The 23,756-nt window shown below is 61.2% G+C and overlaps 1 protein-coding gene across 1 annotated transcript in view; it reads right to left on the reverse strand.

Annotated features, from left to right (window-relative positions):
• Window positions 1–322: 322 nt before the first annotated feature.
• The window catches only part of GNA11 (G protein subunit alpha 11), a 28,653-nt gene continuing 5,219 nt past the window's right edge, over window positions 323–23,756 (reverse strand). The window contains exons 2-7 of the mRNA XM_030796021.1: window positions 13,804–13,988; window positions 10,645–10,799; window positions 9,053–9,181; window positions 5,275–5,404; window positions 4,969–5,122; window positions 323–3,311 (exon numbers count right to left, since the gene is read on the reverse strand). Coding sequence (XP_030651881.1) covers window positions 3,121–3,311; window positions 4,969–5,122; window positions 5,275–5,404; window positions 9,053–9,181; window positions 10,645–10,799; window positions 13,804–13,988 — 944 coding nt within the window. The 3' untranslated portion in view covers window positions 323–3,120. The remainder of the gene's footprint in view (window positions 3,312–4,968; window positions 5,123–5,274; window positions 5,405–9,052; window positions 9,182–10,644; window positions 10,800–13,803; window positions 13,989–23,756) is intronic.

Here is a 23,756-nt window from a genome sequence, read left to right on the forward strand (position 1 = left end):
GGGGCAGGCCAGCCTGGGACCTGGGTGGGCTCCTCCCTGTCTCACTCCCTTGTCCCCAGCCCCCAAACAAGGTGGCGTTTCCCAAGCAGGTTGCTCTGGCCTGGTGCTAGTGAAATGGAACTTGAAGCGAAGGGTCAAAGAAGATGACAGGGGAGGGGCCTCGGGACACGGTGCGGAGGTCGTGCGGAGGCACCCAGGTGGCCCCACTGAGGTCAGGCAATGCACTAGGCAACTCCAGGGCTCCTGGGGGCCAGGCCTCTGCACACTTCCCCCCAGCCCCCTTCGAAGGACAACAGGAAATAAACCAGAAGGGGGCCGCCAGCATTTAGGAACAAAATTTATTCCAATTTAAAACAGAGTTCATTTCAGGAGAAAGATATGAAAAGTCGACTTCCATCGGTGTCTGGATTACGGGTCAGGGCCGGTGGCTGTGGGAGGTGACACTGCGCCGTCCCGTCAGCCCCTCCTCCCATCCCCAGCGCGCACAACACATGCATTTCAAATGGTAAAAGGCTTAAAAACAGCTTGTATAGAATATTCTTTAAATAGATTAAGGTTGAAATTGTCTGAAATCAGGACTGTGTAATATACAAGTATCACCGGGTCCCGTCCGCCAGGCCGGCCACAGGATCCGCTGCCACCACTGGGGGACACTGGCACGGGGATGTCCCTCTGTGGGAGCCGGAGGACCCAGGGCGTGGGTCTTGCAGTGGCCGGGGGCTGCTGCCGCCTGGGCGTGACATGGTCGGAGAAGGTGGTCGGCACTCACGAGAAAGCGTTGGCAGGTGAGATTCACCAAGGTAAAAACACACACCCCACATGTGGCCCCACACGTGGCCAGGGTGGGGGTTGGCTGTCCCTGCCCCTGGGTGCCACTGGCACGAGAACCACTGCCTGGGACTCTCCTGGGGCAGGCACCCCTGCCCTGGGCCTGCAACACCCACCTCCACTTTTTTGGAGGCAGGAGATCAGGCACTCAGACCCAGAGGATCCAGGCCAAGACGTTTTGGCGGCCCCAGCCCAGCTCTGGGATGCTTGGCACAGCCCTCTCCCTGGGAAGGGCTAATACTTAGCCCAGCAGCGCCCCGGCCTGCGCACTGAGCGACTCCACCCTCAGACCATGGCCAGGTCACCTTGTGCGATCTGGGCCCTCAAGAGATGCCACAAGCACAGGCCCCCCAGAGGGCTCTGCTGCCAGAAAGGGTTGCAGCGGCCCCGCCAGGGTGGCCCCATCTGCTCCCCGAGGGCACTGCCGGGCCCCAGCACTCACCATGGGGGGCTTCTGGCGACAACCCTCTTAGGTAGACACTGGCACACAAAAAAAAGACGCTTCTGGGCGAGACAGAAGAAAAGTCGCGTGGGGAAGCGGGGTGGGGGGGGTCCCGCTGGCCCCGTCTCCCCATGGAGCTGATCACCAGACATGTAGCTGCCCTGACCTGGTCTCCCCCGCCCCCTCCACGGGGCTCCCCGCTCTTCTCCCCCCAGAAGCCAGCAGACAGCCCTTCGGACGAGGAGGCCACGGCAGGCAGGAACTGCTGGTCGGGGTGGTCCTATTTTGGGGCTTTCTTTTGTCATCTGTTGAGGCCAGAAGCAGCCGTGCAGGGTCCCGGCGTGGCGGCGGGCGAAGGCAGCACAGGCGATCCATCCCTAGGACAGTTGTGCGAAGCCCAGAACCACAGGGCGCCGTAGTGTTCAGTCAACAGCAGACGAAAAAGCCACCTCCTCAAACACAGTCCCCTCGTTCCCCACCTTCCGAGTCTCTCAGGGAGAACCAGTCTCAGTGCCTAAAGGGGCCCCGGGAGGCGGCCCCCGGGGCTGTGGCTCAGTGCGGCGTGGCCTGGCGGGCTCCCCCTCGGGCCGTGGCCAGCCAGGCCTGGAAGCTGCCCAGGCCGGTGCCTGCCGCCACCTTCCACGCGCCCCTGGCCAAAGTGCGAGTGCTGGCTTCCCGCTCCCCGGGGGCGGCGCTCGGGGGCGGACACAAGTGCTTGGGACAAGGCCACACACAGAGCTGCCGGCCACATCCCTCTCTCTGCCTCTCGGGTACACACCTGAGAATATTCTGTAAAAGTCCCCACCCACCCTGTTTCCAAATTGGTGACATCACAAAGCGGAACAAAACAGAAAGAAACGCCCCCATCCGAGTGGCCTTTCTCCCAGTGTCACCGGGGGGACCGTCCCTCCAGCCGCCCAGCCCACGTGGGCCCCGGTGGGGTGCACTCCAGCCAGGGCAGGGTGGCCGTGCAGCCCTCTGGAGTCCCCAGGCAGCCCCAAGCGGCCAGTGTTGGCCCCGGAGGCACAGCCCAGAGGAGCCCCCATGGCTCCAGCCCGGGGACCCTTCCCAGCCTCTGCAGCGGGACGGGGAACCCGGCCATGAGAGAGGGCCCAGGGCGTTTCTTCAACCTGCAAGTCAGGCGTTCTTTTAACTCAAAAAAAAAAAAAAAAAAAAAAAAAAAAGGTTAGGCACTTCCCAGGGTGGGCAACTGAGGGAGCCCCCCACCCCCTCTTCAGGAGTCCAGTGGGCAAAGCACAGCATTGATTCGTGAAGAGGCGAGGCGCACTGGGCGTCAATAACTTAAAAAAAGGGAAAAACGTCCGTCTCCGAGTCTCCACGCCTTTCGTGATGAAGAAAAGAAGTGGGCGGGAGAAAGAAAAAGCACGTGGGGTTGGAAGGACAGCCATGGGGGGCTGTGGGGTGGGGGTGCGTGACTGGCTGTGGGCGGGCCCCCATGCTGGCTGGCGGGGGCTCTGTGAGGCCCAGAGTCACTGGGGGCACGGGGCGCATGTGTGTTTTATGTTTTGTTGCTTTTTTTCTTTCTTTTTTTTTTTTTTTTTTAGAAAAAAGCGAGCCATAAGTCAAGGCCAGAAAAAGGCTGCCTTTGCAGTTGACAAAAGGTGAGAAGGTGCGCGAAGTGTACAGAGGGAGAGATGTACATCCCCTGATAACTGTGAAATAAAAACCATTTGTTAAAAATATGAAAAAAAAAAAAAAAAAAAAAAAAAAACTCCCGCGGGCAGAGGCCCCGGCCCGGGCTCGGCAGCGCCACCCGCCCAGCAGCCGCAGGCTCCGTGGAAGGAAGGTCCTGCCCCGTGTCTCCGTCCCGTCTCCCTGGGCCTGGGCGCTCAGACCAGGTTGTACTCCTTGAGGTTGAGCTGCAGGATGGTGTCCTTCACGGCCGCGAACACGAAGCGGATGTTCTCCGTGTCGGTGGCACATGTGAAGTGTGAGTAGATGATCTTGTCGCTGTCGGGGTTCAGGTCCACGAACATCTTCAGGATGAACTCCCGCGCCGCCTGGGCGTCCCGCTGGGGCCCTGGGAGAGGGCGGAGGGTGAGGCTGTGCCCCAGCCCGGCCCAGGGCAAGGGACGCGTGGGCCCCTTTGTCACTCCCAGGGGATGAGTAAGGCCCACGGCCCACCCAGCTCGACCCGCAGCCCAGAGCCCGCTGCATGCCTGATGGGCCGCAGCTCCCCTCCCTCCCCGGGTGAGCTGCGGTGCCAATCCCACTGCAGCCCCAGGGCACTGCTGTCACAGCCCAGGCCTCCAACCTGGGGCTCTGCACCCCCCGCTGCTCCCTCTGCTCAGCCCTCTGCCGGCCTCTATCCACTCAGCTCCACAGCCACAGCCTTCCAGGGCAGGCCTCTGGCATGGCTGCCCTGAGAAGGCCCAGGGTGAGAGGAGAGGCCCCCAGGGCTGGGCACAGAACCCACAGAACAGGAACAGCGGCTCCCACCCACCCACGGTGCCCCTGCTGCAGGCAGCGCCTCAGAGACGTCCCGGGGCTCCAGCAGGAGCGCTGCTTCCCACCCGCCACCCCTGCCCCTCCACCACCCTGGACAATGCGGGTGCCCCGCCCAGTAACTCCTACCTGCCCCGGTGGAAAGGCCCCTGGGGGTGTTCAGGGGGCTGCTCTGGGGACTGGCGGGACAGGGGTCCATGCCCCAGTCCCTTGGCCTCCCCCCACCAGGGCTCCGTGAGCCCACAGGACAGGCTTCGGGGCAGGGGCCATGTGGAGCTGGAGCAGGTGCAGCGACCCCCGCCACTCCCCTGCCCAGGGACAGCAGGGCCCTGCGCCTGCAGCCAGCGGCCGAGGTCACACCGTGTGCCAGACCCCTCCCTCCCGCTGCGCATCCAGAGGCAGGGCGCCCTGAGGGGCCCTCCCGAAGATGACACCCGACACTCGCGGGAGGAGCACAGATCCAGGGTGGAAACGAGGGCGCCAGAGCTGCCTGGGGCCTCACTGTGCCTGGCAGGGACAGCTCTGAGTGGTGACAGCGCTAACCGCAGCCACTGACCACACAGAAGAGGGCACACAACACCCTCCCCTGGCTGTCATCCCCAGGCCCAGAGAGGGCTGGGCTCAGCTGCCCTGACACAGCCCCGTGGGGCAGGGGCCACGTAGGGAGGGAGGGGTCCAAGGGTGGGGGCACTAGGGCACAGAGGAGGATGCAGGGACTACCACCAAGGTCCCCACGGGGCGGTGCTGGCAGTGTGCACGAACCCTTCCTGTGAGACCCCTCCCATATGGGATCACCTATACAGGACACACCCATACAACAACTCCCTCCCGTATGAGACCCACCGATACAAGACTCCCCCTCCCATGGTGCCCTCCTTATACGAGACCCCACCCACCTGAGAGCCCCCTGCCCGAGACCCCACCCACCCGAGATCCCCCACCCCATGAGACCCCTCCCACCCGTGATCCCCCTGCCCGAGACCCCTCCTGTATAAGGAGTCCCTGCATTAGCAGATCTCCCACGGGTATGAGACACCCGCGTCGGAGAACTCGTTCCCGTACAAGTCCCCCTCATACGAAACCTCCCTTCCCTGAGACCCCACTCCCGTACATGGCACCTCCCATCAGACGCCCTCCCTTAGAGCTCCCGGCCTGTATGAGCCCCTCTCCCATAGCAGCCCCGCTCCCGTAAGGTCCTGCCCACGAGCCCCCTGTGCCACAGCCCGGCGCACCGTCGAACTCGGGGAAGTAGTCCACCAGGTGCGAGTACAGGATCTTGTCCTCCAGCAGGTCCTTCTTGTTGAGGAAGAGGATGACGGAGGAGTTCTGGAACCAGGGGTAGGTGATGATGGTCCGGAACAGGGCTTTGCTCTCCTCCATCCGGTTCTGGCGGGAGCGAAGGCAGCAGGGATCAGAGGGGCCCTCCCCGCTGCACACAGCCCAAGGGGCAGCTGAGGGGACCCAGGTGAGGGGACCCAGGCTCAACAGGTGGGGAAGGCCCGGCCCCCCATGCTGCCCCTGCTCAGGGCAGGGCCCACCTCATTGTCCGACTCCACCAGGACTTGGTCGTATTCGCTGAGGGCAACGAGAAACATGATGGATGTCACATTCTCAAAGCAGTGGATCCACTTCCTCCGCTCCGACCGCTGGCCCCCCACATCCACCATCCTGAAAGGACACAGCACCAGGACTCAGCCAAATGGGGCCCCAAGGCCCAGTCTGCAATCCCAGGACAGCTCCCACCCAGGCCCCTCCTGCCACACCAGACAGCAGCGGGAGCAGGAAGAGCCCCCACTGTTAGAACCGGCAAGGAGGCTCTCAGAGCGGCTGCACCGCCTCCGGGAGTGACCACTGCACACCTTTCCCTCACTGGCAAAGAGCCTGAGGCCACTGGGCCCAGGGAAGCGGGCGCTAGTGTGGGGGTGTGAGAACCCAGAGGATTCTGGGTGCCAGCTGCTGCGGGAACCTGCGATGGGTGCCCAGGGACCCTATGTCCAGCATCTGGATGTCACCCTGGGCACAGAAGCCTTTCCCCTCGCTGGGGCCAGGGACACAGATGTTCACCAAGCGTCACTCGCAGGAGTAAACACTGATGCCACAGTTGCTCCCTGCAGGGACCCTCCAGTGACGGCTGCAGAGGGCAGAGTTGCCGGTGTCCTGCTAGGGCAGAAGAGCAGGCACAGCGCCCCGCCCCGCGTGGTGAGCAGCTCAACCTCACACTCTCAGGCCACACACAAGCAGAAGAAAATCAGCTCAGACGATGTCTGCAGGCGTGCGTTCCTTACGGGACGTTTGCCTCTTTCTACTTGTGACTTTTGTAAGTTTTCTATAATGAGGAAAGGCACTTTGGTCTTCTTGAAAGAATACAAAGGCAGAAGCGGAGAGTGCCCCTCAGGACTCGGCCCCAGGCCCCAGGCCCCAGGGAAGGCCGGGGTCCCTGCAACTCTGCCGAGGAGAGCGGGGCTGCCTTGGGCATGTGAGTGGTGAAATCCACCTGGTCTGGTCTGCAGAGGAGTCCAGCAGGCACAGGTGGATGACAGATGTGCCAGGTGACTCTAAGGGACAAGAGGGCCCGCACCAGCAGCTGCAGCCAGGCGGGAGGGCAATGGGTGTGCCAACACCAGGCCACAGCCCATCTGGAGCGCGAGGCCTCTCCTGCAAGCCTGTGGCGGCCGGCAGGGCTGGGATCCGGGTCCCCCTGTGTCTTGTCTCCACCTGAAGGAGTAGGAGCCTCTCCTCACGCACTGGGACGATCCCACCAGCCTTCAAGGCCTCCAGACAGGGGTCAGGCCTCCAGCTGCATCCCAGAGCACCTGGCCGGCCCTCTGCCAGCTCGTGGTGGACAGAGGTGGCTGGCAGAGAAACAACAGCGGCAGAGGAGTAGGCTCAGGACGGGGTTCTGCACCCAGCACAGAGGGCACAGCCGGGCCGGGTGCGGTGGCTCACGCCTGCAATCCCAGCACTGGGAGGCCGAGGCGGGCGGATCACGAGGTCAGGAGATCGAGACCATCCTGGCCAACACGGTGAAACCCCGTCTCTACTAAAAAATACAAAAAATTAGCCGTGCGTGGTGGCGGGCGCCTGTAGTCCCAACTACTCGGGAGGCTGAGGCAGGAGAATGGTGTGAACCCGGGAGGCGGAGCTTGCAGTGAGCCAAGATCGCGCCACTAAACTCCAGCCTGGGCGACAGAGCGAGACTCCGTCTCAAAAAAAAAAAAAAAAAGAGGGCACATCTGGAGCTGGGAAGGGCCTGGAAGATGGTGGAGAGGAGGTGACACACTCAGTCCAGCTCACGGAGGGGACAGGACATTTCTGACAGAGGACACAGAGGCCTGCGCCATTAAGAGGCCAGCGTGGGGCTGCAAGGGGACCCTGAGACACGAGGTGGGAGGGGACATTCATGCCACACCGTGGCCTATGCCCGGCTGGCCTCAGCTTTATCCTGGGGTCATGGGCCCCGCGTGAATAAAAAAGAAGAAAAACTTGAATTCTCGTAACAGTATACACCATCGCCCAGGTCCAGAGAGGACAGCACAGCTGCTGAGGGCCCAGCTCCTGCTCGGGTCCCGGGAACCACCCCAGAGCTTGGCGTTTCGTGTCTTGTGGCCACGCTGCTCCATCCCTGCCTCCATCTTCACGCTGCATCCTCCCTGCCTGCACTGGGAGGCCGAGCCGGGAGGACAGGTGGGGAGAACAGGCAGACAGCGGGGGTGGCACCCCCAGCCCTGGGGTGGGTCTCAGGGCAGGGCTCTCGAGGAAAACCCCACAGACTTCCTGGAACCCTCACAATGGCCTCGGCAGTGCACCAGCTGGGTGGGGACACCCTGGCAGGGAGGCGTCATTCCCTCATGAGGGCCAGTGCCAGGGCGAGCTTGTGCTGCAGGAGAAGGCACCCGCAACCGGGGCCACCGCGAGGCCCTCCAGGACAGGGCCGGCCAGTGCCCCACACGCACAAACACCAGAACCCGGGGACGGCTCTGATCTGGAAACAGCGTCTGTGCGGATGTCACTGGTTAGGATAACGTCACACAGAGGTAGGGTGGCCCTGGCCAAGGACAGGTTATAAGAGAACAGAGGCAAAGGCGCAGGCAGGGAGGACGCCGCATGAGGATGGGGGCAGGGATGGGGCAACGCGGCCACAAGCCAGGCAATGCCAAGGATGCGGCCACCGCTAGGAGCCGAGTGAGGCCTGGGCAGATCCCCTCGGCCTCAGAAGGACCCGGCCCCGCCCACACCTGCATCTCAGCCTTCTGGCCTCCAGCACTGGGCAGGAATAAGGCCTGTGGTGGGAGTCTCACGCCCGACACCAGCAGCCCAGGACAGGCACGCATAAAGCCGGGACCTCGGCACTGGAGATGTTCTACAGGGCCAGGAGCCAGGCAGGCAAGGTCCATGTTCCCAGGGACAGCAGAGTCCAGCCAGCTGCGCAGCCTACCAGGCACAGGACACACTGAGGGTCCCCAGGGAGAACTCTGCTCTGCTGGCCGGACCCCAGCCACAGTGGACCTGGAGCCCCGGAGGCCCAGCGGGATCCGCAGGGGCAGCCCGTGAAGAACAGAATCCACCCCACACCCTCCAGCTCCTCCACCCCAGCCTGGAGCACTCCTCCCCACTCAGTCCCTGTGACCCCTCCTCCCCTCACAGCCTCGGTCCCCATGAGCCCCCGCCCCTGGCAGCCTCAGTCCCTATGACTCCTCCCGCACTGTGCGGCACCCCCTGCTCCAGCCGGCACCCCAGACCCCAGCCCCATGCTCGCTCCATCCAGGCCCCCGGCCCGTCCTGGAGGCCCCGTCAAATGTCCTCCCTGCCAGGTCTCTTCGGCTGCCGGTCTGGATGGATGTGACCATGCCCCCCACACCCCCACAGCTCCCTCCCTGTGTGGCCCTGGCTCACACATACTTAGAGATAAATCTTATCTCCCGACCTGGTCAAACACACTCTGAGGATGAAGACCAATGGGCTTTCTTTTGTTTAATAAGACAAAACAGGGTCTCCCTCTGTCGCCCAGGCTGGAGTCCAGTGGTGCCATCATGGCTCACTTCAGCCTTAACCTCCTGCCTGGGCTTGAGCGATCCTCCTGCCTCAGCCTCCTGAGTAGCTAGGACCACAGGTGCACACCACCATGCCCGGCTAATTTTTAAAATTTTTTTTAGAGATGAGGTCTGGCTATGTTGCCCAGGATGGTCTCAAACTCCTGAACTCAGGCAATCCTCCCGCCTTGGCCTCCCAAAGCACTGGGTGCGCAGGCGTGAGCCGGCACACCGGGCAAGTGAGCCTCTCGGTGCCCCCTCCCGCCTGCTGTGGCCCGGGCGGTACCTGAAGATGATGTTCTCCAGGTCGAAAGGGTACTCGATGATGCCGGTGGTGGGCACGCGGACCCGCAGCACGTCCTGCTGGGTGGGCAGGTAGCCCGAGGTGGCGATGCGGTCAACATCGGTCAGGTAGCTGCAACACAGCGGGGGGTGCTCAGGCCGGCTGCCGGGGGCAGGGGGCAGGACAGGGACACAGCACCCAAACCAGAGGGAGGACGGGAAGCCACCGGGAGGGGGTGGACCGTGCACCGCGCCACCTACAGCAGTGCCTGAAGCAGCCCAGAGGGCTCAGGCCAACGGAGACCCTGGGGTCGGGATACGAGCCTCCCAACCTCTATCCTCTCTGGGGTCTCAGGGGACAGAAATGACCCAGCACAAGAAAGCCCCAGGACGAGGACTGCAGCTGGTTTGGGGGGTTTGCAGTAGAGCTGCCCAGATACGGCCACCAAGGAGGGAGACGGAGACCCAGGGCAGGGGACTTCCCGAGAGAGGCCTGGCTGGCCCCGGGGATGAGGCTTCACAAATAGGCGCATCATTAGGAGAGTCGCAGCTGCAGAGGAAGCTGCAGAGGCCCCAGCAGACCCCCGTGCCCGTCTCCCTGCTGCTCCCTGTGTGCGGGTGCGGCCCCCACCACGGGCAATGAGCCAGTGTCTACACAGCGCAGCTACTGAAGTCCACGCTTGATTCCGGCTTCCTTGGTTCCCCTCATGCCTTTTCCTGCCCAGCCCACAACCCCTCTCTGGGACCCCACCCGGCATTTAGCCGCAGCATCTCCTGAGGCCCTCTGGGCTGTGACGGTTTCCCATTTCTGACGCCCTGGGCAGTGCTGAGTGGGGCACCCCTCGAGTGGTCTGCCTGGGGTGGGGGCTGTAAGGGGCTGGGGAGGCTGAGTGCCTGCTCAGACCTTTCTGGCACTGCGCGGAGGCCCTGGCGTTTCGTTCCAAGTGCTTGGTTATCTGGGCCCTCCCACAGCCTCCCAGAGGCAGGGAACACACGGAGGACGGGCTGTCCCTGTCCCCTTAGGGTCTCTCCCGGTGCTGGGGGAGGGCTGGGGCCTCTGCCTGCCAAGCATGGAGGGCAGCAGTGCACAGCCTACCGCGCGGGGGCCTCCGCCTGCAGCCATGGCCCGGCCACCTGTCAGCGCACAAGTCACCCCCTATCCCAGGCCCAGAGACTGGGAGAACCCTGACATCGGTCAAGGTCACAGCCAGTCACTAGTGGGAGACGTGGCTCTGGGGACGATGCCACAGGCAGGAGCGAGATGGCCCAGGGTGTGTCCACCTCCCATCCCACGGCCCTCCTAGGAGACCGTGGGTTTCCCCCACAGGCCGGGCTCCAGCACCAAGGGTGGCGAGGAGCTCAGTCCTGACCCGGGGAGGGCAGCGGCAGGGCCAGGCGTACAAGGAGGCCAGTGTCACACCAGAGTCCACTGGCTCCTGCCAAGGCGTGGCCCGTCCAGGGATCTGCTCTGGTCCCTCCGTCCAGCCAGGTGGCCGGGGCCCACCGCGTCCCTGCCCCCGGTGAGCGGGCAGGGGGCACCACAGGCGCCGGCCCGCAGCTGCCATTCCCAGGCCGCCGGCAGTGCGGCGCACTCACTACTTGGCGGAGTCGGAGAGCTGGTATTCGCGCCTGCGGTCATAGCACTCCTGGATGCCCGGGTCCTCCCACAGGGTCTTGATGGCGCTGACGTACTGATGCTCGAAGGTGGTCACCTTCTCCACGTCCACCTCCCGGATCAGGAGCGCATTGGCCTGCGAGGGCGGGCAGGGGAGAGGCCGAGAGCTTGCCAGGGCCACACAGCCACCAGGAAGCTCGTGACAGCCCCTCTTCCGGGCCTCGGCTGCCCCGGGCAGCATTTCACAGGCTGCGCAGTCAGGACCACTGACAGTTTCGTGTGAACACGTGTCAGAAAAACGTGAGGCCGCCTCGCGGTGCGGTTCCTCCGAACAAGGCCCCACAAGCAAAGCCTCCCAGCGGTGCGGTCTGCAGGGTGCTGGGGAGGCCGGGCTTCGATTCACTTCTCAGAGGTGGGGAGGGGACGGTGTGGGGAACAAGCATGCGTAGGACACACATGCTTCAAACCCAGGACCCACAGGAGGGCAGTGCAGCGCTGAGCACAACCGAGCACGACGACAGAAGGCAGCGGGGCCGGGAGGGGGCCAACAACCCCAGCACTCGCTGCCTCGAATTCTCCAGACACACCGGGAAGCAGGAAGCCCAGTCACAGGGCGTTGCAACCAGCAGCATCGCCCGCAGTCTGCAGCTCCAGACTCGGTTTCTGCCCCGCCGGCTTCTCTCTTTCGTCCGAAAAATGCTTATCAAACGCTATCAAGAGCAGACACCACACCCGGTGCTAAGGACAGCGTGCGGCCCCCGAGCTGCCGCACTCAATGGTTTACACAGTGCCCCAACACGAGCCGCCTCCCGCTCACGGAACCCTGGACGGCAGGTGGCATCAGGCCCCAGCTTGCTGCCCTGTCACAAAGGAAGGCCGACCGCACAGACACGCGCTTGCACACACACACACACGCTTGCACACACATGCGCTTGTACACACACATGCACACCCTTCGGGGCAGACACTGTTGGGGGGCCGTCCTTTCCCCTCCTGATGCTCTATGTCCCCGTCCCCGTCCCCGGGGCGCACAGGCCGACATGACCAGCCACAGTTCGGCTGAGGGACTGGGGAGGGGACATACTGTGTGGGACCCAGATGGGAAAGAAGGGAGTCTTGCCCTGGGCTCTGGGAGCCACGGGGCCCTCCCAGAGTGGGGACTCAGCCCTTGCTTGTCCCCTCTGAGCAATGCTCCCTGGCCCCGACTCCAACTTCAGCCCTCCCCTTGCCCTGCCCCCAGCCTCTCAATCTGGGCTGGGATAAGCACACCTAGGGGGACTTGGAAAAAGAGACACAAACCCCAAAAATCCCACTCCCTGGAAACTTCCAGATTAGGGAGCAGCAATCTGCTTCTGCAGAGAACCAGAGAGCACACCCAGCTTTCCCGACCACACGGACTGTCTCCAGCACTCGGCTCTGCTGCTGCTGCTGAAGCACCATGGGCAACATGGCAGAAATTGGTATGTGCCAATAAAACTTTGTCGACAAAATCAGTGCAGTTTGCAGACGCCTGTTTCAGAAGCTGATGGAGATCTAAGCCCAAATATGAATGTGGACTCTCAGAGAGGGCCACAGCTGGAAGAGATCACAGTGGTAGACAGGGCAAGTGGCAAACCAAGATCTAAGGGCAAGAGCCCACCCCTGAAAACAGGGCTACAAAAGTGGCATCAATGGCCCCTCGGCTGGAAGGCCCCAGGGAGGCCACTGGCAGGAGCCACGGCTGCACGGCTGCTGGGCCTGCCCCATAGGGCGGCCACTGGGGGAAATTCTCTGGACACTTCTCAGAGGGCAACGCCAGAGTCACCCTGGGACCCAGCAATTCTGCTCCCAGGCGTAGCATGCAACTGAGGGAAGGGAACACATCATCCACATAAACACACGTCCACAGACGGTCACGGCAGCTCCGTTCCCAACAGCCCACACATGAAGGCGCTCAAATGTTCGCCAGGAGATAAATGGGCAAATATACGGTCCCTCCATGCACTGGAACATGACTCAGCCATGAACAGGGACGAGGCTCTGACACAGGCCACTGTGTGGATGCACCTTGAGGACGTCACGCTCAGTGAGAGACGCAGGACACAAAAGGCCACACGGCGTGCAATCCCATTTCTATGAAAAGTTCAGGACAGGCCGATCCACAGAGGCAGGAGGGGGATGTGTGGGTGCCGGGGCTGGAGGAGGGGGCGGGAGTGATGGCCGATGGGGAAGGGGCTTCCTTTGAGAAGATGAAGTGTTCTGGAACCCGACAGCGGTGACGACTATGCAAACATATCGAAAACCACCAAATTATACACTTTAAGCAAGTGCAGCACATAGAATGTGAATTATAACTCAATAAAGCTGTGATTTAAAAACAGGGCATCAAACGACCTCTACTTTATTAAAAAAAAAAGAAGAAAAAAACCAGGGCGGAGGCCAGGCATGGTGGCTCACACCTGTAATCCCAGCACTTTGGGAGGCCAAAGCGGGAGGACTGCTTGAGCCCAGGAGTTCAAGACCAGCCTGGGCAACATGGTGAAATTCCATCTCTACAAAAAATGCAAAAATTAGCTAGGCGTGGTGATGCACCTGTAGTCCCAGCTACCCGGGACGCTGAAGTAGGATCACCTGAGCCCAGGAGGTCCAGGCTGCACTGAGCCTTGACCATTCTACTGCACTCCAGCCTGGGCGACAGAGCAAGACCCTGTTTTCAAAACAAAAAAAAACAGTGTGAGAAGGTGAGAAGTACGGCCCCATGGGTGAGTGTGAGGGCCGACACGAGGTGCCTGGTAGGCTGCTCAGCCTGGGGAAGGGGCCAGAACCAGACGCTCACGCTGCTTACTCCCGAGGCGACCTGGGCGAGCGGCTCACCTCACAGGGCCTCAGCTTCCCCACCCGCAGGATGCAGGCGCCCACAGCTACTTGGGAGGGAGGCTGTGGGGCTTGGCCACGCAATGCCCATCATAACTCTCCAGCTGGCCCCCAGGAAGGCAGCGGTTGCTGTTTCCATGTCCATGACAGGAACGGATGGATGACCGGGGTAGCCTGGGCCGGCCAGGACCCCCGGCACGGCCCCACCCTGGCAGCACGGCCACTGCGCTCACCGCCAAGCCCACAGCTGCCCAGGTGCTCCCCTCCCCAGGTGCCCGTGGGCTCACCTTGTTCTGCTCGTACTTGTAGAGGATCTTGAGCGTCTCCATGGCCCGGATCATGGCCTGCATGGCGGTGAAGATGTTCTGGTAGACGAGCTTGGTGAAGCCACGCTTGTCCTCCTCCGAGTAGCCGGCGCCGTGGATGATGCGCATCTGCTTGATGAAAGTGCTCTTCCCGCTCTCGCCCGTGCCTGGGGGACGGGGCACATGAGGGCGGGCGGCAGCCGGGGTCCGACCCTCGTGCTGCTGCCCCCTCTTACCCAGACCCCGCCGTGCTGCAGCGCCCAGCACAGGAAACCAAGGCACGTGAGGCTGACCGTCTCTCCACCAGACGCCACAGCCTCCTGACTCCTCGGAAAGAGTTTACAAAGCACCCTTCCCATCCTCCACCAAGCCAAGGTCTTATTGGGACCACCCCTTTTCCAGAAGTTCTGCAAGGACACACTTTCCTGGGGGCCAATTGTTGGTATTTACGTCAAAGACCACACGGTCTCAGGCAAAATCAAGTCGCATGGCACCAGCCCCGCAGCTGGGACTGTGCAGCTCTACCACAGTCACACCAGTTCATGACCAACGCCCGCCAGAGGGACAGCGCACAGATGCGGCGGTGGTGCCCCGACAGATGGGCTCACCCCAACGGCATCTCTGCACAGACCACCCCAAGGGCTGGGCGTCCCCTTCCCCAGAGCTTTGCTCGGCGGCCACGGCCACACTGCCCCCTGCGCGCCAAGCACCCACGAGGCTCTCCCCTCTCCCTCTTGGTGCTGTGGCGGGGTCAGCCAGGACCATTATGCCTGCCGCAGGTGGCCCTGAGCACATCCCTGAACCCCTTTGCATCTTCATGCCTGCCACGACCTTGCTAATACCCATGATGCTTCGAGAGATGAGTACGCTACCACCCCGTCTCAGAGATGGGCACAATGAGGGTCTCAGGGCCCCAGAGGATCAAAAGGATCAGCAAGTCAGCCTGGAAAAACTATCGGGAAGGGGGCCCACGTGGCCAGCTGTCTCTCCACCCCAGCCTCCAGATAAGACCCCCACGCATTCTGGGTGACATGGGGGTCCTCACTCCAGCCCCTCTCCTGCCTCTGCCTCTCACTACCTGGTCACCTCCTGGGCAGAGACTCCATCTCCCCACTTTTCTTCACCCTCACATGCTGGGATGCCAATGCTGGGTTTTCCAGTGTGTCCACAAATCTCTGATGCTCATCTCTTCCAATATTGAAGCCTAATTCCCCTCCCCTTGAGCATGGGCTGGACTTAGTGACCTGCTTCTAGCAAACAGAATGTGATGGAAGTGACAGTGTGCCATCTCCAAGGCTAGTTCACAAAAGGCACAGGGCTTCCTTCTTGCCCTCAGTCTCCGGTCACGGGCTCTGGGGTAGGCAGCCGCCATGCTGTGAGGACTCTCAAGCAGCTTCACTGAGAGGCCCACGTGGTGAGGAACTGAGGCCTCCCACCAACAGCCACTAGAGGGAGCCAGCTTGTGAGTGGCTCCTCCAGCCCCAGTCCAGCCTTGAAATGATGTGGCCCTGCTCGGCTGGTATCCTGACTACAACTTCTGAGAGACCCCAAGCCAGGATCACTCAACAAAGTGCTCCCACATTCCCAACCCTCAGAAACTATCTGAAATAAGTTTTGTTAATTTAAGTTGCAAAGTTTGGGGTGACCCCATTACACAGCAATAGTTAACTTCTAATTTCTAAAAGAGACTGCCTCAACTCCCTACTCAAGTAATAACCCTGCTCAGGCCCCCAATGGCCCGGAGACTCAAGTGTCACTGCCCCCTCCCAGCGTGCCCCCAGCCCACTTCTCCAGGCTCGCCTTCACCACCCTGTGTCTCTGAATCTTCCGGCACCTCCCCACTTCCGCACACATCCTATGCTGTGCCCTCTGCCCACAGTGCTGTTCCAATCACAGCTACCGAAAGGCTGTCTGGGCTGGGACCCAGCTCACTTCCTCTCACAGCCTCTGCTCCAGAAAGCCCCCGAGCCCCAACACAACTCTCCCTCCGGTACTTTCTGGAACCTTCCTTGCTACCCACGGTAGATATCTTTGCGCAGGTGCCTGTCGCAGGCCCCCTCGCCTGGCAGCTCCCGGAGACAGGCTGCGTGTGTCCCACAGTGGCCGCAGTGCTGCCTTCGGGAGGCCCTCGACGAAGCCCAGGAACGGCCCACAGCACCTGAGCTCCCTGTGGGGCGACTCGCAAAACACCCGACACATCCTGAGTGGGGAGCCCCGGTGGCAGCTGCCTCTCCTCAGTACTTTTCTCAACCACCCTGAGTCCTTTTCAGAAGAAAGAAAATTGATTTTGATTGTCTCAGGTAGTAATCCGCCTCCCAGCCCTCACCTCATCCACAAAAGGTCAAACCCAGCCAAGTTCCGGAACAGGAGGAGTGAGGGTGAGTGTGCAGGTAAAAACACCTTCGCCCCAGAGGGACCCCCACACGCCCTTCCCTCACTGCGCCCTGGAGAGAAGGGCGGTGGCATGGAGGGGATGCAATCTGAGGCCAGGGATCCTCGGCCTCAGCTCTACTGACGGGTGCTGAACCCTGGGCCCTGAGGGGTGTTCAGCAGCAACCCTGGCCCCCACCCACTCCATCTCAGGAGCAACCCCCCAAATTGTGACAACCACAGATGTCCCCAGACACTGCCAGTGTTCCGTGGGTCAAGACTGCCCCTAGATGAGACTCTATGTCTAACAAAATGCTATTACAAAAGATGGCTGCTCCATGGGTTTGTTTGGAAGGGTGTTGCACGTGGAAACAGCAAACACTCACACACACTGAAAGCCACACCTGACACGAGACCAGCACGCACTGCAAGCCCGCACCCCGGCACAGGCCCCATGCAGTAGGCAGGAGGCGAGGAGGGCCCTGCACTCTGGTCAGAAGGCGCCGCCCTTTGGTAACTTTGCACCCAAGACACAAGGTCCCTCAGGCCACAAACACCTCAACTATGAAACAGAAAAGCAAGCCTCAGCTCTCAGCGAGGATGCCAGGAAGACCAAGACGGCCGAGAAGGAGTCTGAAATGCCACAGGTCACTGCCCAGAGGAGAACTGGCTTGATACTACTGTTTGGGGTTGTGTTTTGTTTTTTCAGATGGAGTCTTGCTCTGTTGCCCAGGCTGGAGTACAGTGGCACAATCTTGGCTCACTGCAAGCTCCGCCTCCCGGGCTCAAGCGTTTCTCCTGCCTCGGCCTCCCAAGTAGCTAGGACTACAGGCATGCGCCACCACGCCCGGCTAATTTTGTATTTTTAGTAGAGATGGTGTTTCTCCATGTTGGTTAGGCTGGTGTCAAAATTCCTGACCTCAGGTGATCCACCTGCCTCGGCCTCCCAAAGTGCTGGGATTGCAGGCGTGAGCCACTGCGCCCGGCCTGTTTTGCGTTTTGTAAGGAAGGCAAAAATGACAACCACAGCCCTGGCTCGCCAAGGACCCCCACGGAGCTCTGCAGAGGCAATATGGGTACACTGATGCGGGAGGGAGGTTCACACCTATGCACCTATGCATGCACACATACATATGCATTAATGTGCATCTATGCACACAATGCACACGTGCACACCCACACATACATGTATGCATGTACATCAGCACACACGTGCACGCTGCATGCACACATGCAGGTACACGTACATACACATGAAGCCCCTACACAGCTGGGTGGCTGCATGTTAACCCATGTGCACCACTCCCGCTGGGTAGAAGCCACCTGTGTCTCCCATGTAACCCACCAAAGCCAGGAGAGGTTGCAGAGGGAGGCAGGAGCCCAGCAGGAGCTCTGGGCCACCAGAAGCCAAGCCAGGCCCAGGTGGCCCCAGGCCTCTGGTGGCCCTGAGGTGCTGGCCACTGTTAAGCCCAGCCGTGCAGGGGCCAAGGGCGAGGCTCTGGACAGCACTCAAGCCAGGCAATCTGACTAGGTTTGGGTTTTCAAGATGCTTTGGCCCCAGCCTGCTTTTCAAGTTACCCTGTCTCCTCACGCCAACTCAGTTGCTGCCGCCTCCCGTCACACAGCGCCTTGGAGCCGGGACGCGGGGGTCCACACACAGCAGACCCAATGTCTGGATGCCTGGGTCCTGCCTGAGACGTCACACCCCACGGCTGGGGCTCAACATCCAGGGTCCTGGTCAGCAGAGGCTCGCTCCCACCCGACCGGCCGCCATGTGGCCCCAAAGCAACAGCCCCAACTCGGGCCTCAGCCCACATGGCTCCACCCTGACCCAGCCTGCCCCGCCTGCAGCCACACTCCACCTGAAAGACATCTGAGCTGGAACGCTCTTTTGGCTCCAAAATCTTCAACAGCTGCCCACTGGAAAGAAATGCCAGCCCACTCCTCCCGAGACAATGTGTGAGTCCCTCCGAGATGCCGCCTCACTCTGGACTCATCCACAGCCCCCTGCCGGCCCTCATCTCCCAGTCTCAGGCCCCTGCAGGGCACCTGCCAGGGCAGAGCCTTCTGTCCACTCCTCACCACACACCAAGCACCACGGCAGCTTTACTCGTAAAAGCCAAAAAGCCAAAGCTCCAGAGACCCTTCAGCAGGTGCACAGGTGCAAAGACCCCAAGCACAGACCGCTGCTCGGCGCTGGGCAGGAACGGACCACTGACCACACCGCCACCCTAAGGGCAACGCACCAAGTGGTCCCACCCATAGCAATGAATGTCTGTGATCACCCCCAAATCCCTATGTTAAAATTCTCACCCCTAGGACAGCGGTGTTGGGAGGCGGGATCAGCTCCTTCCGCCGCGGAGTTCTGGGGAGCTCTTTCATGACGGCACTGATGGTTCCAGGAGGGATCCCGTCCCCATGAGGACACAGCAAGAAGGCACCGTCGTCTATGAACCAGGAAGCACAACCACCCCCTACACCAAATCCACAGCGCCGCCGTCTATGTACCAGGAAGCGCAACCCCCCTTCCCCCCACCCCCCCAAATCCACAGAACCTTGATCTTGGACATCCAGCCTCCAGAACCATGAGACAAACTCGGATAGTTTATAAGCCACTGAGCCTGCAGTATTGTCACAGCAGCCCGAGCTGACTGAGACGGTGACAAAACGTTAGGAAAAGAGGACACTGCGGGAAGCTGGGGATCCAGCCAGGGGTCCAGCCATGAAAGGGCAGCTGGGAGGGTCCTGCAGGACAGATGCTGCCTGGTCCCTGCCTGTGGCAGGGCAGCACGCACTCCACAGGTGACGAGTCAAACCCAACTTCACATGCACCCCTCCCACCCTCCCTCCCCGCCACGAGGCCGCACCCACCGCCGGGTCCCGCTGTGAGACCCCCAGTTTCCTGCCTCACACTAGGTCTGAAGCTGGTGAGCTCAGCCTCCCAGGAGACCGTCGTGGGCACTGGCAGCTGTGTGCGACACTTGCTTCAGCACCAGAGTTAAATATAAACTACCCCTTCAATCAGGTCCTTCCCCTTCCCAAACGCCTGGGGAACTCCCATTGCAGAAATCCAAAGGCCCGGTGTTCAGGAAGCGCCCAGCACCCCCACAGCATGGGCCCTTCGAGGGTGGCTCTGCCATTCCCTCCTCAGTGAGGTGTGGCAGTCACTGTCTGCAGCCTGCCGTGTCAGCTTCCCGAGCGCAGGGGCTGTGGCTGCCCTGCCCACCTGCATCCCTAGCCCCTACGCAGAAGGTGCTGTGTACATGTTTCCTGAGTGAACCCAGTGAACCTGGCCCTGGTCCACGGTGCTGGATCCCTCATGTCCCCATTGGGTCTCCCGCACTCCAGTGCCCATCAGGATGGACCTGACTGCATGTCACCAGCCACGGCTCCTGGGAGAATGGGGCCCACATCTCCCACACCTGAGGGAGCCTAGGTCTCTGGGAGGCCCCCACACAATCACAAGCAAGGTGCTTTGCCTCTGCAAGCATGGTTCCTGGTGGGCCTGCCCCAGGCCGCCCCACAGTGGACCCCAGACGCTAGGGAGCCTGCAGGAGGCACACCCTCAGGTGCACTCAGCACGCCACCACTAGGAGGGGCCAGAGTCCGCCCACTGCTCCCACCGAGCCAGCTTCCAGAGAAAACCACCCTCCCGACTGGACCCGCTGGCCAAGATCTGGAGAGGCCAACCAGGAGGAAGCAAGTCTGTGCCCCGGCTTCCTTGTCCCCCGCAGGAAAGGAAAACAGAGGAAAAGGACGCTCCAAGCCCCACGAGAGGGCGCAGCCCTGAGAGCACGAGCTGAGGGCTCATCTGATGCTCAAGATTCAAAGCCAGGTGCGGTGGCTCACGCCTGTAATCCCAGCACTTTGAGGCCAAGGCAGGTGGATCATTTGAGGTCAGGAGTTCAAGACCAGCCTGGCCAACATGGTGAAATGTCGTCTCTACCAAAAAATTTACAAAAATGGCCAGGCACAGTGGCTCACGCCTGTAATCCCGGCACTTTGGGAGGCCAAGGTGGGCGCATCACAAGGTCAGGAGATAGAGACCATCCTGGCTAACACGGTGAAACCCCGTCTCCACTAAAACTACAAAAAATTAGCTGGGCGTGGTGGCGGGCGCCTGTAGTCCCAGCTACTCGGGAGGCTGAGGCAGGAGAATCACTTGAACCCGAGAGGCAGAGGTTGCAGTGAGCTGAGACTGCACCACTGCACTCCAGCCTGGACGACAGAGTGAGACTCTGTCTCACAAATAAATAAATAAATAAAAAATAAAAATAAAAAACATATAAAGATTCAAGTAAGTAATCCACGACCTCAGTGGCAGGGCTGAGACCTGGGAGCCAACACCTGGGAATCAGACTTCCAGGGTTCTAGGCTGCTTCCCGTCTACGATGCCTGAGCCAAGCCCCACAGTGCCCAAGACTGTGAGATGTGGGCTGAGAAGCCAGGAAGCCCCCACCAGGCTGCGGGGAGGCGGGGCCAGTGCACACACTGGGAGCAAGGCCAGAGCCACAGAGCCCCACCTGGGAGATTCACATGACCACTCGTCAGCACCCATGAGAAGGCGGGTTGGTGGCAGCCCACGCGTGTGCATGCGTGTGCCTGTGATCTTGGCTCTTGGAAATAGCCGGGAAATCTAACCCTGACCATGAGCTGTGCCGACGGGTTTAGGATCAGAGCCAGGCACCAACCTGACGCAGGGGCCCGAGGAGGGGCAGCCCTCCTGCAGCGGAGGACGGACGCCCCTCATCCAGCTTCACAAGGGGCCTCATGCCTGCCCCACTTCAGCCTCAGAACCCCAGGAGGTAGACAGCACCTCAGCACCTGATTGACTGGAGGGGAAACTGAGGCACAGAGAGGACAAGCTGCCTCCCTGAAGTCACACAACCCCTAACGGCAGGGCCTGAACAGACTTGGGTCTCCTGGCTCCTCAGCTTATCCCCGGCAAGCAGCCCAGGACGTGCTCTTCTATTCCAGCACGCACCCTCAGGCAGGGAGGTGAGAAGACAAAGGGGTGCCCTGAGAGAGGAAGTGCACCCGGCTGGCCCCGCTGCTGAGGCTCAAGAAAGAGCCACTCCGAAACTCACTACCCCAGGTGGGGCATGACAGCCAGGGGCAGCGATGGCAGGACAGCCTCTGGACTGGAACCCAACCCCATCTCCACAGCAGCAGAGTCCCCAGGTGCCTCAAAGGTGCAGACACTAACTGCCCCTTGCTGGTCAGGGGCCATGCCACCTTGTTCTATTCCCACTGAGGCTTCCGTGCAGACTGGCTCCCAAGTGGGAGTGACCCTCCCCACTGGAAGTGGATGGTGTCACTCACCCACGTTTTCTACGTTTTTTTTGTTTTGTTTTGTTTTGTTTGTTTGTTTGTTTTGAGACAGAATCTCTCCCTTGGTCGCCCAGGCTGGAGTGCAGTGGTGCAATCTCAGCTCACTGCAACCTCTGCCTCCTGGACTCAAGTGATCCACCTTAGCCACCCAGGTAGCTGGGACTACAGGTGCACACCACCAAGTCTGGCTAATTTTTTTTAGTAGAGACAGGGGTCTCGTCATGTTGCCCAGGCTGGTCTCGAACTCCTGGACTTGAGTGATCTGCCTGACTCGGCCTCTCAAAGTGCTTGGATTACAGGTGTGAGCCACCGCACCTGGCCATACAAAATTTCTGAGCTCCCGTCTCCTCACTTGCTGGGTCTTACCACAGCCATTACTGAAGCCCCCGACAGCCTGGGAGACTGGTCCCCAGCCTTGCCCAGCCCATCTAACCCAGCTGTGGGCACTGGCCTGGACATCTCCACCTGGGGGACAGGGACAGAGCCCCGCCCCCGCCCAGCTCACTGACCGTTGCCAAACAGTCTGGGATGAGATCGCTGATGGGGGAAGGGCAGGAGTCCGCAGGCCAAGGCCCCCTCTCCAGACATCTCACCAGGCCACAAGCAAGGGCCTGACTGGTCAACCCTCGCCCCGTCCAGTGGGACTGAGGCCGAGCAAACCCGCGCGGCTGGAGAAAGGGCTGCTTCATTCATCCCACAGGTGGGCCCAGCCCCACCACAGCCCTGGGGGCTTCATTCATCCCACAGCGTGGACCTGGCCCCACAGTCCCTGGGGATTAGGACAGGCAACAGAACAGCCACATCTCTACAGGCCGCACAAGTCCCGCTCAGTGGCGGGGCCCAGCACCCATCAGTGTGGACACGGTTAACAATGGCAACAGACACAGCGCCCTCCAGTTTGACCACACCCTTCAGCCCCCACACCCACTCCGTCCCTGCAGGGCCCCTGAAACATCAGGGTGACCACACAGGTTTGACAGAAGAGAAAACGGAGCCTGGGCCGCCGCCAGACAGTGCGGTACCCAGAGCACCAACTCTGAGGTCAGACGGGGACAGAAACCTGGGCCAGCACCGTCCCTCCTGGAGCCTCCCAGGCCTTGGGGTCCCCATGTGGAAGCCATCCAGGGAGCACCAGCGCCCAGGGTTACTCGGCAGCTTTTCGGTGCAAAGCAGCCAGCAGGACGGGCGGCCACAGGGGACAAGAGGGCTCCCTCCCTGCTGTCTGCTGCACTGGCCTCATCTCATTTAATCCTTCAACAATCCTACAGGGGGAGGGACATCTTTCCCACGTGACCGATGGGGAAACTGAGGCCAGGAGAGGGAAATGACTCACCCCTGGCTGCCTCCAGAGTGTGCCCCCACTGCCCCGTGCTGGCCGGCCCAGGGCAGCCCAGGCCACAGGCGGGACTTAGGAAGGAGCTTCTGAGAGCCAGCTGCGCACTGTCCCCGGGGACCCCTTCTGCCCGGCGCACAGGCCCACAGGCAGGTGACAACCAAGCCTGCCCCAGCAGAGACCCCTGGCGTGCACCAGGCCAGCCTGCAGGGCATTGGGGAGTGCCAGGCCACTCCTCTCCACTTCCCTGCATAATCTGCCTTCAGTCAGCCAATGACAGTCACTCGCCAAGCATCTCCGAGGCCTGCACAGCTCAATGACATGGGCAGGGAAGCAGGGGACCAAGGACACGCAGCTGACGATGGCCACGAGAAGGGAAGGGGGCTGCTAAGACACACGGGTCAGGGGTCCTGCTCCCAGGGACACTGGGCGATGTCTGGAGACATCTGTGGTTGTCACAACTGGGGGGTGCTCCTGGCCTGGTGTGGGTGGAGGCCAGGGACGCTGCTCAGTACCCTGCAGTGCCCAGGACAGCCCCACCCCAGAGGGTGATCCAGTGTAAAACACCCATGGAGCTGAGGCTGGGGAATCCTAATCAAAATGTCTGTGGGCAGATCCCAGATCCCAGATCCCAGGGCGGGATCCCCCACGGAGCAGTTTCTCACAGAGCACCCAATGTGTGCCACACACGCTAGGTTCTGTGGACGTGACAAGATATCACCACGCCGGCAGCGGGAGCAGCAGCCAGCATTCAGTGGGTGCCCACGTGCCGTGGGACAGGGATCACCACCGAGTCCTCACCCCACTGCCCCCTGAGGAAACTGAGGCACAGACCTGAAGTCCCACAGTTGCAACAGGCAGAGGTGGGCTCTGAACCTGAGTCTCCTCAGGCCATGTACCT

This window comes from Nomascus leucogenys, chromosome 17 (assembly GCF_006542625.1).
Source record: "Nomascus leucogenys isolate Asia chromosome 17, Asia_NLE_v1, whole genome shotgun sequence".
Lineage (NCBI taxonomy): Eukaryota > Metazoa > Chordata > Mammalia > Primates > Hylobatidae > Nomascus > Nomascus leucogenys.